The 17253-nt window shown below is 38.2% G+C and overlaps 1 protein-coding gene across 1 annotated transcript in view; it reads right to left on the bottom strand.

Annotated features, from left to right (window-relative positions):
* LOC122794706 (interleukin-6 receptor subunit beta-like) overlaps nt 1-17253 on the bottom strand; it is a 1250292-nt gene that overhangs the window by 696723 nt on the left and 536316 nt on the right. The window contains exon 6 of the mRNA XM_044063351.1: nt 9271-9415. Within this exon, the coding sequence (XP_043919286.1) occupies nt 9271-9415 (145 nt within the window). The remainder of the gene's footprint in view (nt 1-9270; nt 9416-17253) is intronic.

Here is a 17253-nt window from a genome sequence, read left to right as displayed (position 1 = left end):
TGTCCAGTACTTCTGTACATAAAGCTTTCAAATGTCCTTTTAAAGTTTCTCTATCTACTTTTGATCAAATATGCACATTAATTGTCTTTTTTGTTTCCCTGTTAAATGCTTTTATCCCATAAAGATTCCATGGGTTATAGTCTTTCTTTTTTTCATATTCTCCAAGAAATATTTTCATAAAGAAAAAAAAGCAGTCTCAGACATAATGTCACAGAATGTCTCTTGGTTAATAAGAATAAATGTTCTTACCTCATGTACTTTTACAACCAAAGGAGCTATTAAACTGTCCCACCCATCACACCTCTCCATTTGTTTGTTTTCTTTACTTTGAATCCTTAACACGTACTTCTGTTTTTCATTTTCTTCTGCCTTCTTTTCTGCTAATCCACTTTGGCCTTCTTTTACTTTCTCTGCATATGTTTTCTTTTCCATCTCACCACTATTCTTCAGGATTGTCTCTGCATCCTCCTTTTGTATTTTCTCCATAATGTCCCCCAGGAAACATCTCCTTTATTTTATGGCTCAGTGTTCAGCATCATTTCAAGTAAATCATTCTGCAACCCTCCTGACTGGAGGTTTGTAATTATGCATCCATCATTTGTTGACTCATCTCATCAACAGGTTTCTTTGAAACATTTTCTCAGAATCCTGCACACATTCTTTGGTCTCACGATTTGGCTTCTCAATCATTTTTTTCACAGCTCCATCTTCTTCTTTCTCCATCTGTCTCCCTAGCTCTCCAGGATGCCTCTGTGCCTGGATTTTTTTGTTTAAATTTTGAAGTTGCAAAACTTTGATCTTATGGTCTCGACCATAAGCAATTTGAGGTTTTGAGAGTTCAAAATTTAGAAGTAGACCCCCTCATATATATATATCTGTCTTTTGCAACATTCCAAAATACCTAATCTTCAAACTAGGCTTCTCATAATATTTACATTTACAACCATTAAACCACACTTATACTTCTCTCTCTTTTTAAGTATTATTGCTAAATCACTTATTTACCCTATTCATCCTTTCCCTTTCTTGTTTTTCTTTAATACTGGTCCCTATAAATTTTCTTTTTCTTTCTCTTACCCTTTTACCAATTGATTTTTTTTTCTTTTCTTTCACTTCATTCCATTGCACCTCTTCATTATCATTTATTTCTTAACCTTCTTCTATTTCTTTATCTTCATTAATTTCATCTCTATCTTCTCTACCTTTCCCTTTATCGTCTCCCATTATTTATTGTTCTGCACGTCTGCTCTTGTGCTTTTTCTTTTTTCTAATGTCTGACTCCCCTTCCACAATATCTGCATTTTCATTACAATCCATCCATGTATGATGTTTTTTTTTTACATTTATAACATTTTATATCATATCTTTTTGCATATAACATCTTTGTTCCCCACAGTTACTGATTAAATGAACCAATTTCTCACAAAAGGAATATGTTTTTGGTTGACCCCAATACTTCACAACACCTTTATCACCTCTGACATTTTATAATACTAGGAATATGTATAATATTTTCATTGTCCATTTTCAATATCACACTACAATCCCATTCCCCATCCATAAACCTCTATTATCACAAACTTTTGAAATGCTTATAATGTCTTTACATATTTTCTTTAAATGTTCTTTTCAAGTCTCTTTTTCTACTTCTATTTTGAACTGAATATATATTTCTCTTCTTGTTTCTCTACCAAATGCTTTAAAGATATACCTGTTGCATTGATAACAGTTTTTCTTTTTTCATATTTACCTGCAAATCTTTCCTTTACGTAACTAGTTTCAAATATAATGTGACAAAGTTTCCTTGCTAAAGTGAATACAAGCTCTTAACTCAGATGCCTTATACCTAAAGGCATTATTACATTATCCCAAACTTTATAAATGTCCATTCATGTTCTTTACTGGAAATTCTTACAGCAAAGCTTTTTTCATCTTTGCCCCTGCATTGCCTGTAGTTTTTCTTCTTTTCTTTACTTCCACTTAGCATTCCTGCATATGATTTCTTCTTTGTAATGGTATATGCATATTCCATCTGAATTTTACCTATAATGTCATCCCAAGAAATTTCTCTCCGACTCTCTGGTCCATTGGTGTTACCATATCCATTAGTAAATTATGCTGCACCCCTCCTCCAATTCAGAGGTTGTAATAAGGCATCCATAAGCTGGCTCCTCTTCTTCTCTGAACATGCACTGCTGAAATAAATCCTCGGAATAAGTAAAAGGCTTGACTGCCTTTTCTCTCCTTCCAATTCTTTCTGCATTTCCATTTTTCCCTTTAATTTCCACTTTGCACTCAGAAGGCTTACATGACTTTTCTCCTGACACACTGCAACTTAGGTTTAATCTAGAAGGCTCGCCTGCCTTCTTCTCTCAACTACCAACATTTGCCATCATAAAAGCTGTATTCAAATACTCAACTGCCTTCACTGAAGCAGAAACACAACAGCAAAGCTCCTGTTGTTGCAGTTCTCTCTCTCTTGCTGCTTCTCTGAGCCACCACTGTACTCAACAGGAGCAGGAAGTCCATGATCAGGAAAAATGTCATACTTGCAACAGCAGAGTAGGGGAAGTTCCACATTGTCCTGGACAAATCTCCCCTAGTAGTATAAATACCATCTTAGGTCTCATCCCTAAAAAGCGGCTATCAGCCAAGTTGGACTAACTCTGTCATCAAAGTATTAATATATATATATATATATATATATATATATATATATATATATATATATATATATACATATTACTCAGGTTGCAGGAGAACATCCAGCCCAGCCTATGGGAGGTAGGACACATACAGCCTAGGCTGTGGGAGCAAAGACATCAAAATTCGCATGTAACCTGGGTTACAGCAGATAGGGCATCAAAAAACACAGCCTGTCCAGGATGCTAGAGACAGTGCATCAAAAATCATACACAGCCCAAGACAGGGTATTAAGAAGTACGTCCTGCCCCATAAGGCATTAAAATGTGCATGCAACCCTAGCTGCAGGAGTTATGGCATAAATAAAAACACCCAGCCAGGCTATGGGGGGGCAGGGCATTGGAAAACATCCAGCCCAGACAACTGGAGCCAGGGCATCAACTATGGCAAACAGCCCAAGTTATGAGAGCTACAGTACTAAAGAAGAATTATTTCCAGACCATGAGAGCTAACAGAGCAAAAAGTACATGTATCCCAGGTTACAGAATTTATTTTATTTTATTTATTTTACATTTGTTGACCGGGCTAGTCCAGCTGGATATATGTCCATTTTCAGTAGAGGCCCGGGGAGAAAAGCTCCACACATAACATTAGCAATACAGATAGACAAATTGTTAATAAAGACTTACACATAAAATATACATTTAAATCAACTTGTAGTCAAAATCAGCATACATTAAAGGAACTCAACAATTTAAACTAATACACAATGTTCTGTCGACTTCAAAGCAAGGTTACCTAAAGCAAAAGGTAATGCAGTAAGGCATCAGCCAAGCAGATTACAGTAATAGCTCAAGGGAAGGGAAGTGGAAGGAGTATGAAGGAAAGAAAAGATAAGGCACAAGGCCAGAGTAAAAGAAAGAGAGGAGAAGAAAAAGACAGTCAAGATGAGGTGGGAGAGATAGTAGATGTAGGTCAGAGCATAAGAGGACAGCTGGGAAGGAAGCAGGGTAGAAGTTTGATTTGAGGCAGAATGAAGGGTAAAAGGTAAGGAGAGAGTAAGGAGAGGGAAGTTAGCCTGGAGTATTACAAGAACAGAGCCAGTGGTTTTGGAAATGTAGTTTGATTTGTTGTTTGAAGAGGGTGGGATGAGATTAGTGTTAACTCTGTAGGTAGCAAATTCCATACTCTGCCTACAGTATTGGTGAAAAGAGAGTCACCAGCTAAGTTGTGGGCCTTTATGGGTTTGGTCATCAGTTTACAGGAGGAACGAAGAGAGGTGAGATTGTTATAATGGAGTAGAAGTTGTGAAAGTATAGGGGTGTTGCTAGGTTGGTACAGTAATTTGTGGGCAATTGTAAGTTGTGAAATATTAATATAGTTTTGTAGTTCCAGCCAGCCTAACTGTTTCAAATTGAGGCAGTGATGTGTTCTAAAAGGGTTACCAGTGGCGGGCAATGTTATTATAGCAAGTTGCTAGTTTGTTTAGGTTAGTTTTTTTAAGGTTGGTGAAGATAGGAGAGGCATAGAAAAGAGTTGATATAAGATGGGAGTGAGCAATAGTAGCCCTAGTTGATGGGGTAAGAAATGGTTTTATACGGTATAAAGATCCAATTTTTCTGTTAACAGTTTTGATGGTGTTGTTGATGTGTTGGTCAAAAGAGAGATTGTTATCAATGGTAACACCAAGTAGTTTTGTTGTGGAGTCAGGAGAGATGATAGTTTTGTTATTTGAATAGATAGAGAAGTTAAGTGGAGACATCGTAGTGGTGGGGGTAAAGAGTAGAAGTTTGGTTGTTTTGGGATTGATAAGTAGATACGGCCTAGTAAAGCATGTTTCTACAGTGTTGAATGTAGTTTGAGTTAGAGTGGTTAGATCAGAAGAGGTGGATGCTGAACAAATAATAGTCGAGTCATCTGCATATTGAATGCAGGTAGCTTGAGGAATTACAGAGTGGAGATCATTAATGTAGAGGGAGAACAGGAGAGGGCCAAGGATAGAGCCTTGAGGGACACCTATTGCAATGGGAAGTAAGGAGGAGATATGGTTTTCCCAAAGAACGGCTTGTTGTCTGTTACTGAGGTATGATGTAAACCAGTTGATGGCAAGGCTGTCAAATGAGAGGGAGTTGAGAATGCTAATTAGAGAAGAGTGGTTGACCATGTCAAAAGCTTTAGAGAGGTCAATGAATAGGGCAGAAGAGAGTAGGTTCTTGTTGCGATTGCTGTTAATGGTGTCTGCAAAGGAAAGGAGGGCAGTGGTAGTACTATGGTGGGGTCTAAAGCCATGCTGACAGTGAGCTAAAATATTGTGAATAGATAGGTACTGTACCAGTTGCTGATGTATACATTTCTCCATAATTTTTGCTAATGGAGAGAGAAGAGCAATAGGTCTAAAGTTGGAATAATCAATAGAGTTACCACCTTTATGTAGTGGGATAATATGAGAAATTTTCCAGATAGGAGGGATGGTTCCTTCTTGGATGGTTCTATTTATGAGTATAGAAATTGGGTTACTTTGGCTGCTTTTGTAAGAATAGGGAGGGAGCTTGTCAGCAGAGGGAGTACATGGTTTGAGTTTGAGAAGTAGTTTGAAGATGGTAGAGGTAGAGATGGGTTGTAAAGAGAAGCTACAGTTAGAGTTTAAGTGATTGTTAGGAGGATAAAAGTTATTAGTATTTAATTGTCTGGCGAGAGATTGAATAGTATCAGAGAAGAATGAGTTAAAAGTATTTGCAGTTTGAAGAGGGGTGTCTGGGTTGGCATTTAGTGGGGAGGGAGTTTTAGCAGTACCAGGAGAAAGGAGTCTATTTATAGAAGACCAGAATTGTTTGGGTTTATTTAGGTTAGTTTCTTGTAGGTTGCAGTAGAACTTTCTTTTATCAGTGAGGATGGCTTTTTTGGTAAGATTTCTAAGTTGGCGAAAGTGATGAAAATCAGAGCTGATTCTATGGGATCGCCATTTGTTCCAGAGCTTATTTTTGGAGAATATTAGTTTTCTAGTTTCATTTGAGAGCCAAGGGGCTGTATTAGATTTCATTCTAATAGTGCTCGGAGCATGATTGTCTAGAATAGAAAGGAAAGTAGAATTAAAGAATAATACTGCTTCATTAAGTGGAAGAGTCTTTAAAGGGTTCCAGTTGCAAGTTCTGAGTTCGTTCTGAAAAAGGTCGGTTTTAAAGTGTTTAGTGGAACATATTTTTCTTATATTAAGGGGGGGAAGATAATCAGTCTTTTCTCTTGCAATGTATGTTAAACAGTGATCACTGAGGTCATCAGGCAGGGTCCCAACATTATAAGTGATATTGAGTTTGTTTATAAGAATCCAGTCTAATATAGTCTGTTTTCTGTTTAACTTATTAACTCTTGTAGTGGATGTAATGGTTTGGGTGAAACCGTTTAGATTAATGTGAGAGATGGGATTATCGGTATTAATAGCATTCCAGTCAATATTTAAGTCACCAAGAATGATGGTTTCTTGGGGGTAGTAGTTGGAAACCCAATTGAGAAAGTTTTCTACAACTGGTATGTTGTTTCCTGGTGGTATATAAATGCAGATGATGTAAAGGGCTTTTTTGGCATTAAGTTGAAGTTTTGAGATAATGGCTTCCACCTTACTATCTTGGGTTGGACAGGCTGGTAGGGTAGTGATATTAAGATGGTTCTTAAACAGTATTGCTACACCACCACCCTTTCGTTTGTTACGGTCAAGCCTGAGTATATTATAGCCTTGTGGTATAATTTCAGTATCCTTAGTGGCTGGCTTTAGCCAGGTTTCAGAGAGACAGAGAATGTCAAAGCTGTGTATATCTAGGAGGGTGTGAAGGTAGGGTACTTTGTTGTTTACACTACGTATGTTAAGGTGTCCTATGAGGAGTGTAGTATTGGGGCCATGTTTGGGTGTTTGTGTAGAAGGATGTATGGGGCCAGGGTTAGGATGAATGTCACCGTCTAGTAAGGTAGGATTGATAGGTTTAGATGTGATTTTGATACTAAGAAGGGTTGGAGGTCTTACTTTTTTGTTAGAGTGTAGAGTGTAGGAGAGATGGGAGTACCTATGGTATTTGGGTAGGAGGTATCTTGGGGTAGTATTGGTATTGGAGAAAGAATTCAGAGAAGTATAGAAGGAAGAAGTGTGTGACTGTAAGTTTGTTTGCTGAAGGAGAAGTGGATACTCGAAAAAGGTAAGGAGGTATGTTGAGTAAAGAGTAGTTAAGAGTAGAATCAAGAGTAAAAATAGTGAGGATGGATTGAGACCCATGTTAGAGAGTAAGTAAGTATGAGGAGGTTGTAGGGAAAATGTTACAGATTAGGGGTAGTGTAGAGGAAGTGTGGGTGTATGATGTAAAGAAGGGATATATAGAAGTGAGACAGGAGGTAAAGTAGTGGTATGAAATGTTCGGTAGGGAGAGGGGTGAAATGAGTGGGGAGATATAGAAAGAGAGGTAATAGTGGTAGAAGAGAGTAGGTGTGAGTAGTGTAAGGAGGGCTAGTATGTAAAAGAGAACAGGGAAATGAGGGAGGAGGATATGGAGAGTGTGGAGGGGAGGGGATTAGTGTGGCAGTAAAGTCAAAGGATTGGTTGGCGAGTCTAGGGGAGGGACTCGAGAAGTATAAGGGTAGGACCCCGGGGGGTGGGTGGGAATTGGGAGTAGGGAGGGGAGTGAGCGGGATACACAAAGAAGAAGGAAAAAGTATCAGAGAAAGCTAGGTAAGTCAGGGTAAGAGAAGGTAACCTGGGAGGAGAAGAAAAGGAGAGTACCTCAAAGGGAGGACAGGGATAGAAAAATAGGTAAGGAGCGATAGGGGAAGTAGTTAGAAAGGAATCCAGGTAAAATGGATATAGTGTGTAAGAGTCAAAAGTGCAGTGAGCATACACAGGGGCTTTCAAGGTAGAACCAGAACAATAGCTGAGAGAGAGCAGGCTAGGTAGCAGTGTGAAGGGAGAAGGAGACAGGTAGTAAGAAGTGGAAGGGGAGAGCTGCTGCTGGCAGGCAAGCTGGGGCAAACAATAAAGCTTAGCAGTGTAACTATGTTATGAGCTATACAGGATGGTATTGGTAGACATACTTTCGTGGAAGCTTGCGGTAGTGGTATAATAGAAGGGCTCTGTCCTGTACTTTCCAGGGATAGCAGTCAGAGAGTATCCAAGTAGGGGTAGTTGAGATTTCCAATCAAGACAAACAACTCAGGGAGAATCAAGGGATAGCAATGTTAGGATGTTTCAAAAGACGGCAGATTCTAGCTTCTCTTTCCAACTTCTGGTGATCTCTTGCTGAAAGTTTTTTAGTGTTGATAATTTTTGCAGCATATTCCTGTCCTGTTGAAATTTTCATGCATCTTCTCACAACTGAGAAAGCTCCCTTTCCAAGCTCCTCGAACAGCTGGTACTCGTCTGTAAACCTGGTGCAGGTTGCCGTTGAAGCCATGATGAGCGCAGGAAGACAAGATGGACTGAAAACAGACCGCGTAATGTTTACCGATGCGTCTCTGCCTTATCGTGCTCGGTCTCCAAGCTTCGACCGCGCTGTTCCATGGTGAATAAGGTACGCAGGTTATATCTGCGGATTGTGGTTTAAAAAGGTAAAACACACCAAGTGCAGACAAGTGGAGCCAGGGTAGCATAAATCACAAACAGCCCAAGTTATGGGAATTAGAGTATAAAAATGAAATCAATGAAAAGGACAGATACCAGTACAGACTGCTGTGGTACATTAACGGTGCTCATACAGGTCTCTGAGACAGTTATGTCTAGTATTTACAGATTATGTGTTATAATCTGGCCAGTGGTTCACTCTTTCAGTCTAAGACCCACTCCCAGGCTGTCTAACCTGCTCACTAACACTTTACATGGTACTGTTAAATACTTTCCTGCAGACTAAGTAGGCATACCATGCTCCATCACATTTTGTGGTCTGATGACTTTCCACCCAGTCATTTACTTGCATTAGATTTGTCTAACTTGACGTTGTTCTGAAACCTTGCGCATTAGATTTGTCTAACTTGACGTTGTTCTGAAACCTTGCGCATTCGATTTGTCTAACTTGACGTTGTTCTGAAACCTTGCGCATTAGATTTGTCTAACTTGACGTTGTTCTGAAACCTTGCGCATTAGATTTGTCTAACTTGACGTTGTTCTGAAACCTTGCGCATTAGATTTGTCTAACTTGACGTTGTTCTGAAACCTTGCGCATTAGATTTGTCTAACTTGACGTTGTTCTGAAACCATTTGTCTAACTTGACGTTGTTCTGAAACCTTGCGCATTAGATTTGTCTAACTTGACGTTGTTCTGAAACCTTGCGCATTCGATTTGTCTAACTTCACGTTGTTCTGAAACCTTGCGCATTCGATTTGTCTAACTTGACGTTGTTCGGAAACCTTGCGCATTCGATTTGTCTAACTTGACGTTGTTCGGAAACCTTGCTATCTTACATCTTGTGCTCCACTTGCTTCCAGATATTTCACAATTCTGCTCTCCAGCAGAAATACTATACTCTTCCATAAAACTGAAAGATTGCTGAAGCTAGTTATTTGAACATGAATCAAACCCCATTACTTCAAAATGTTATGAACACTGCATCTTTATTTAGTATATCAAACAATATGAAGAAGTTTACAAAGCTTACCAGGATGAATGATGATCTCATCTGACCAGTGGCAGACAAAACATGATGTATTATCAGGAATGCAACGAAGCTGAACCAGGTATGATGAAGCTGGATTTAGTCCTTCTACGGTCATATGACACCTTTTATTGCCCTTGTGATGCTCCTGTGCCGACAATAAATTAAATTATTTACTCCACTATTATTTTATCACTGCATGATGTCAAATGCCCTTTTGTTCATTAGATTGTATATGCATAACAAAAATGTTTTGCCATTTCAAGTTATCAGCATTAGGGGTCAGTGTAGGACAGTATGTTTGTGAAATTAAGATGCCATAGAAGAGTCCTGTAAAAAGGCATACACTCTCCTGATTTGGCTCCTTACTGCAGATTAAGAATGTAGAGTATGCAGGCAAATAAATTAGAATGGCATGCAAACATCTTTGAGAAGAACATTCAGTCTTAAGTAAAGTTTTTTTCAAATCACATTCATATTTCCATCAGTACAATTTAAAAATATATACTCTATTGCATACACCAATAATTTAATTTCTGATATAACTTAAGCAATAACATCTTCACTCGGTAAGATAATACGGGCAAAGTCTGGCTCTGTGGCATGAAGGGATGCAGCCCTGAGTGATACCACATAATGGAGGCTCAATTAGCATCCCTAGTAGTGGAGAAACCAGACAAAAAGGGTGAGCATTGAAGGGACATACTATGCTTACCTCTTTCAGGGGGTCCGAAAGGTTGCACAAACTCAGGGGGACACTGGGTAGTGCAGCTTCCCTGGGAAGACAGGGGGAAACAATCAGTCATGATTTTGAGGGAGGAGCAAGGTTTCTTGGAGGGAATGCCCTTCTAAGTTAATGAACGGCCGCCACAACTAGCCCATTGCACATCCCATTCCATAGTACAACAACTTAGGCAGTAGAAGGTAGAAAGGGATGTTGCTTTAAATCCTACTGTTCAGGTATAATTGTTTAATCGAATAATTTTTAACTAGGGTGATTTTTGTATAAAAGGGTTAATTGAGGTGTTTGTTGTGATTCTAAGGGAGTATTGCTTTTACTAAGGATGAAACCACTTTAGCTGTAGATAATAAACATTTTTTTTATAAGTGAATCCTTGGGTTTCAGCTTCAGGTTACTTGTTTTTATGTTTTACTAGTTCTAGTGGAGTAACCATTCTCTATCTGGGTTTAGTTGTCATTCAAAAGGGAAACAAAGCTATTGATAGATTTCTTGGATAAAATACATTCAATGTTTTCACCTGTGCATAGGGAAGAAGTGAATATTTTAAGATTGGAGATGGCTATCATGAAAGGGGAATTAACTTGGTTGACTGAATTACTTTCTCAATCTAAAAACAGTCCCATTATGAGTACGAGAGACAACTTTGAATTTTTGTCAGCTCCGAAGGGAGGACGAGCCTGACTGCCATCCAAAAGTGGAGAAGGGAGAACCAATAGTACAGTGACAGCTCCGAATGGAGGATGGCCCACAGAAACGGCTTTGAGAAAAAGAGGAAGTCCTTCTCCTGATGAAGACACTCATAATGAGAGACAGAATGGCAAAACAACAAAATATTCTGTGACTACTTACGAAATTGGGAAGGAAAACTTTTTTGAATCTGTCAAGGATTTCCCTGTTCTTTCTTCCACCTCAGACACTTCTCTTCCAAGCAGAAAAGGTACTGTACCAAAGAAAACCTATGCTGCGGTTTCTAGTGTACCTGGTGTTGGTGGTTCTATGAACATTAAAGTAAATGAACTTAATAGAAGTAATACTTTGGCATTTGATGAATTAGTTAAGAGAGATTTTGACTTTAATACATTTCACAACAATAATTGACCCCATGTTCAATTGGATAGGGAGGATGGTAACGGATGTACCTTACAGGGACTAATAAATATTTTTGAAAATAAACTTTCTAAAATTAAAACACTACAAATGGAAAATGAATATTTAAAGAAATGTCTTGAAGTAAAAATTGTCCCACAGGGACTCTGGGTATTTAAATTCCCATTTGGTTTAAATTTTGATAACAATATGTTTGAAGAATTTGTACAAATGTTTGATAGACATGGGCTTGAATCGATGAATATGACTATTAAGTATAAGAAGGTTAACATTAATCGTCCTTTTCAGGAGGTTGAAACACTTAAGGTGAAGATTAGGAATGATGCAATGTTTGAACAGTTGGAAAGGTATTATAATAAGTCAATTTTAAATGCTGACAAGAAATGCAATGCTGGTTTTAAACAAAAACAAAATAAATTAAGAGTGATTTGGAGGAGTATGGTAGACAAGAGGCCTATGCCATGAAAAAAGAGAATAACAGGAGGAATTTAGATGGAGGACCAAAGGAACTCCATGCTGAGGGTAACCAGGTTGGCGGCGAGGTGGGAGATACTTAGGTTTATCCCACTAAAAGAGTTTTTGGAAAAAGAAAAACAGATATCAATATCACCCGAGTATGAATACTATCCCAGCTAATAAGAATAGGACATAGTGATCCAGATATTCTTACTACGGATGGGATAGATTTCACCTTTCAGGGTTTTTATTTTGCAACTATACTTATATTAATATTACTAAGGGTGGGAGGCAGGAATAATGGTCAAGGTATTTACCTTGCAAACAGAAGGTGCAGAGTTTGATTTTCGCATGGGGTAATTGGCTAGGCTTAAAAAGGCCCATGAGGGCAGTTAGCCTAGTACTAATCTATGAACCTATGAACCTTATTTCAAAATAAAGGTGTTAAATTTGTTCCCACCACTATATTGGATGTAGTGGATACCCTCATCGAACTTAAATTATTTTTAAGAAACTCAATTTATTTATTTTAAAGAAGAAACAGGAATGGATGGACACAAAGAAATAGGTAATTTCAAGAAAAAAAGTTTGTTCAACCCACAACTCAATCCCACTTTACAGATTTTTGAAAAAGTTGTCAGCGAAGAAATCTATTCACTTAGTAACTGAAAAGAGAAAAGTTACCCCATTTTTTATTTTTTACTAGTTGTCATGGAGTAACTGTTCTATATCTGGGTTTAGTAGTGTAAATTATGTTCCCACAAATGAATTAGTTCAGCAATACCCATATTTATGGGGACATGAGAGAATGAAGTATTTAGGGATATGGATTAAAAATGCTACTGTTATGGCAGCTAAGGATATGTGGGAAGAGATTAAATAAAAGATAATACAAAAACTGAGAGCCTGGAATCTCTTGTTTATGGTTATGGACAGCAAGATACAAGGAGTGAAATGTTTTAGTCTCTTTAGCTTTATATACAGGCCATGCATATTTTTATCAAGCAGAGAAGAAGCTATGCTCAATAATTAATAAAGAGTTAAAAGAATTTATCTGGGGAAGAGGGTAAGAGGGTGAGGAAAAATTATTTGAAGTCTGCTTGGGGTATAAAATACATAAGCAAACACCTCCAAGCCCAAATCCTGTATCATCTGGAGTTTGATGCATGCTTGGGAGACATATGATTGTCCTCTCATTGTTCCCTTGTAAATTGCTCATCCACTGTCTCTTCCCAGTTTTTTTTCTAATTTCCTCTGATTGATTCCTAGAATTATTGTGTAATATTTTATACAATTCTTTTGAGCTGTGATACAAGATCTGAATTGCCTAGACATAGCAAGGCCTTGTTAAGTTAGTTCTGTTGGCTGCCAAAAAGCAATTATTAGAAAATGGAAATCAAAGTCTAAACCAATTGTATTTGAAGCTTTGAATATTGTAACACTGATAAAAGAACTGAAAGTGAGATAATTTAGAAAAGGTTGTTGTTGTTTGTCTTTCGGCTTTTCCCGGTTAGGGGTCGCCACAGAGGAACTCCGGTCCACTAATGATTGGCAGTAGATTTTCATGAATGCCGAGGTGCCAGCTCGATGTTCAACCCTCAACGAAGGCATGCCCATTTATGCATGTCTTTCAAATGCCACCCAACCATGGGGAGGACATGCAGACTCCACACAGAAGGCACTCCTCGCACTCCAGCCGAGAATAGAACGGGAAAACCTCTTGCTGTGAGGCAACAACACTACCGCTGCACCACCGCAGATAGTTTAGAAAAGGAAAGGAGAAATTACATAGAAATAAATGGAAATTCTGGGAATAAATACATGCAGAGTAACATTCTGGAGGAGGGGTGTGGTTTAAAGGAAGGCTGGAAGTGAGCAATTTATGTAATGTTGGACTGATGATAGTTATACAAAAAGACATATGTGATGTATAATGTATGCAACTGAGAACTTGTTAATACGTTTTTTTCTTTTATACAATGTATGTTCGCCTGTATCTTAAGTGATAATTCAATAAAGGCATTAAAAACGTTTCATCCTCATCTAAGCAGGTTTTTGGATTAAATTGCTCAAGTACACATTATGCCTGCTGCTAACAAAACTGGGCATTATCGTTCTTATAACAGGTGTATATTGCACCATACCTTCAATGTTAATGCATTATTTATTTTATTATATATATGTTTCTGTCTGCTTTCTGATGTTAATGGTAAGAGAGACTCTGCTCGCCCAGTGTTGGGGCTGGCCCAAATGGATTTACCTGGTTAACATTATACAATAATAAGGAAGCAAAGGTATGCCTTTTTTTTCATTTTCTCTGACTGTTTACCACAGATTTCTGGATTTCCCAGAAAAACTGCACATTACTTCACCTAATCATTCCCTATTTAATTCTTTTGCCAGATAATGACGTGAATGAAATATGAACTGTCTAACTTGATAGTATGATTCTCTGGGTAGCTGACATTTTCCTAGCATCGTCTATCACTATTTATAATTTCTAGTCTAGTTGAAGCTCCTGCTTTAAAAATGTTTGTAAGACAGCATCTTCCTAGCAAGTTAAGCATAAGGATACCATTTTAGACTGAGTGCCTCTATACAGCCCTATGACATATTCCCAGAAGGTATTTTTTCATGTTCACGTTCCCATGCATAGTCAAAATGAAAGCCACCTGTTTCTTACCGGTTTACGTATGTTCCATCAAGGCTCACCATTTTGATTAATGGTTATCCAAAAGAAAGAGGCTAAAAACCATTAAATGAAAAGTATATTTTTTAAAATTGTATATACTAGTTCCATAGTCGCACCACAGTAGAGAAAATGACAAAAACCTTTCAAAAGTGCACTACTGATTCATACTGTTCAACACATTGTGGTAAAACTTATCACAACATTTAATTTTTGAAAAGGAGAATACAGATGGAAGAGGCATCAACAAAGCATAGCAAAGCCACTCCCCACCGCCAACCTTCATGAGCTGGTTAGGTTAACAATCCATCCTAAATTTTATACATTTATTTATTGTAAATATATGTTTTGTTAATATGATTGAGGCTCATTCTGAAGGATGATTACTTTCTGATTAAGTATCTTAGAGTTACAAAGTAGGTAAATGGAGACTGTAGGAATCAAACCCAGCTCTACAGGATGAACCTCAACTGTAACTTACTGCCTTAATCCTCTGCACTAACTGTCACACCAGACTAGCTGCCAGTTGGCAGCAGTACGGGTGGACATGTTACTCTTTTGGCATCAATCCAGTATAGCTTTGACACTTCTAATTACTACCTGGTCAGATGTCCTTACAAGCAAGCAACTATATATGTTACACATTAAAAGATACAAAGGGAAGGGATGTGAGTATTTTGCTTGGGTTAAGCATTCTTTTTATTTTTGATATGCAGTCTCAAAGAAGCCAGGAATAAATTATACTTATTTGCATTTGTTAGTCAGAGCAGGGAATGTTCCACAAATAACCCATTTCAGCCACAGCCCACAAAATAGAAAACAAGTGATACCAATTATATAAGCACAGTAAAGGTTGTGTTAAGCTTTCCATCAAGGTAGGAGGAGATAGATATTGATTGCTTGAGGTGTTTGTGTTGGCAAACTCAAATGGAGGAGTGGATATAACTGGGGTTTGCAATATGCTGCTGAGGAAATTAGGAGGGGAGAGAGTATACGTAAACAATAGGTTTCTTAGAAGGTTAGAAAGCTTTGCAGCTACATAATGGGAGTTGTGATTAATGAAAAACGGGTTTCATGGAGTTGTTTTAGGCAACTGCTGATACTTTAAGGCATTGGTAGGCACCCTTTTTATGAAGTCATTTAAAATATTTCTAAATATACTTTATGTTGCTACAAACGTTACTTGGAAGCAAGTACCAGAGTTTAGGTGTAAGAAGTGAGAATGCATGCTCTGTATTGGACAGAGTAGTGTCAGGTCTGGTTAACAGTGGATCATTGCTAGCGGTGGATCTTAGCTAGTATGGAGTACTTGAGATAGCTAGTCTGTGACAGGGTGCAGGAGGATGCTTCATTATGGAGTGTCTTGTAAGGCTTAGGAGAAGGTGGAGATCTGCATGTTCATTCACAAGTATCAAGTTAGCATGCAAGAGAATAACACGGCAATGTTCTGTTTTTGGTGAAAGTAGGAAAACTGACAATTTATTTTCTAGGTTCTTAGGTTTATAGTAAATACTAGGCTAGCTGCCTTTGTGGATCATTATACTCCAATCCAATTTCCCTTCTAAAGGCGAGAATCAAAGACTTGTGTCTGTGAGGTAAGTGCCTTAACCATTATACCAACCCCCAATCCAAGAGAGAGTTTGAAGGGTCAATTAGTTTTTTCTTTGAGATCCATGTGAACAAAGGCAGGCTATATAATGTTAGGGGTGCAGAATATTTTTGCCTGTGGCTAGTCGGCCTTTGGGAATAAGACAGAGGAAAATATTGAGACAACAAAATATGGTGGAGTAAATGTTGGATTCAACAATTTAGAGTCAATTTTGGATTTCACATTGTTAATAAGGACTGGGTCCAGCATGACTCCTAGACACCTGAAGTATAGGACTCATTTAAGTCCTTGGTTATTTTAACTGGGTGGAGTTGCAAAGGTGGAGTAGGGGTGGGGGAATATTTTAATTTTTTGGTTGTGCCAAAAATATAAATTTAGTCTTTGTTTTGTGATTAACCATGGTTTGAATTTGCTGAGTTAAAGGTTATGTTTTATTGAATTATACTGAGATAGTTAGGACTTGAGTAATTAAAAAATGCAGGTCATCTGCATAAAAGATAACACTTGAATTTTTTAGATGAATGGGCAATGGACCTGCTGAGTTTGCCTATTAACACATTGATTTCCCCCAAAATGTGCATTACATCTAGAAATCGGTTGGTGAAGATTACCCATTGCCACACTCTCATGGCCTCTTAGCAAAGAGGGTAAGACTGGGTTCCCCCTTACTTGTTGATGTACCTAACTACAGACATGTTGTCAGTCTAAATCACATTAGTCCCTAAAGGAACAGCATCTTGAAATGCCTGCAACACTAATTGGACTGCTCTCATCTCCAGGACATTGATATGTGAATTGGTCTCTTGGGGGGACCACATGTCTTGGATCATTCTTCCCAAGTAATGCCCCCCTCCAACTGGGAGGCATCCATAGTTGCCATGGCCATTGGGGCAGTAAAACAAAGGGTTGGCCTAGATAAATGTTGTCCAACTGGATCCACCAGTGGCTGTGGTGTTCGCAAATTGGTGTAAGCTTGACTGGAAAAGGTAGTGGTTGCTGAAGAATAGACCACTGAACAGCTAGAGTCCACTGAAAAATACACATATATTAATGTGCTAAAGGAAGTAGGACTATTGCTGCTGGCATAGACCCCAATGTTTGAAGAATGATTCTGGCTGGAGGAGATGGATGGGATAGAATTTGATGAATATGAGATCTGAGTGTGTCTATGCAATGAGTTGGTAAAGATGCAATTTGTGTTGTCATGTTCAGATGTATGCCAATAAACTCCAGACTCTGTACTGGTGTCATATTTGATTTGGCACAATTGATTGTTATTCCCAGTAAGTGACAAATCTGGTGCAAGTAGTACCTGGATTGCTGAAGGAGATGCATAGAGGGGATGGTGAGGAGCCAGTTGTCTAGGTATGGAAACATTTGGAA

The sequence above is a fragment of the Protopterus annectens genome, chromosome 2.part1 (assembly GCF_019279795.1).
Source record: "Protopterus annectens isolate FY-2018-M chromosome 2.part1, PAN1.0, whole genome shotgun sequence".
NCBI lineage: Eukaryota > Metazoa > Chordata > Ceratodontiformes > Protopteridae > Protopterus > Protopterus annectens.
The sequence above is the reverse complement of the archived record's forward strand: the minus strand, read 5'-3'. Positions and strand labels throughout refer to the sequence as shown.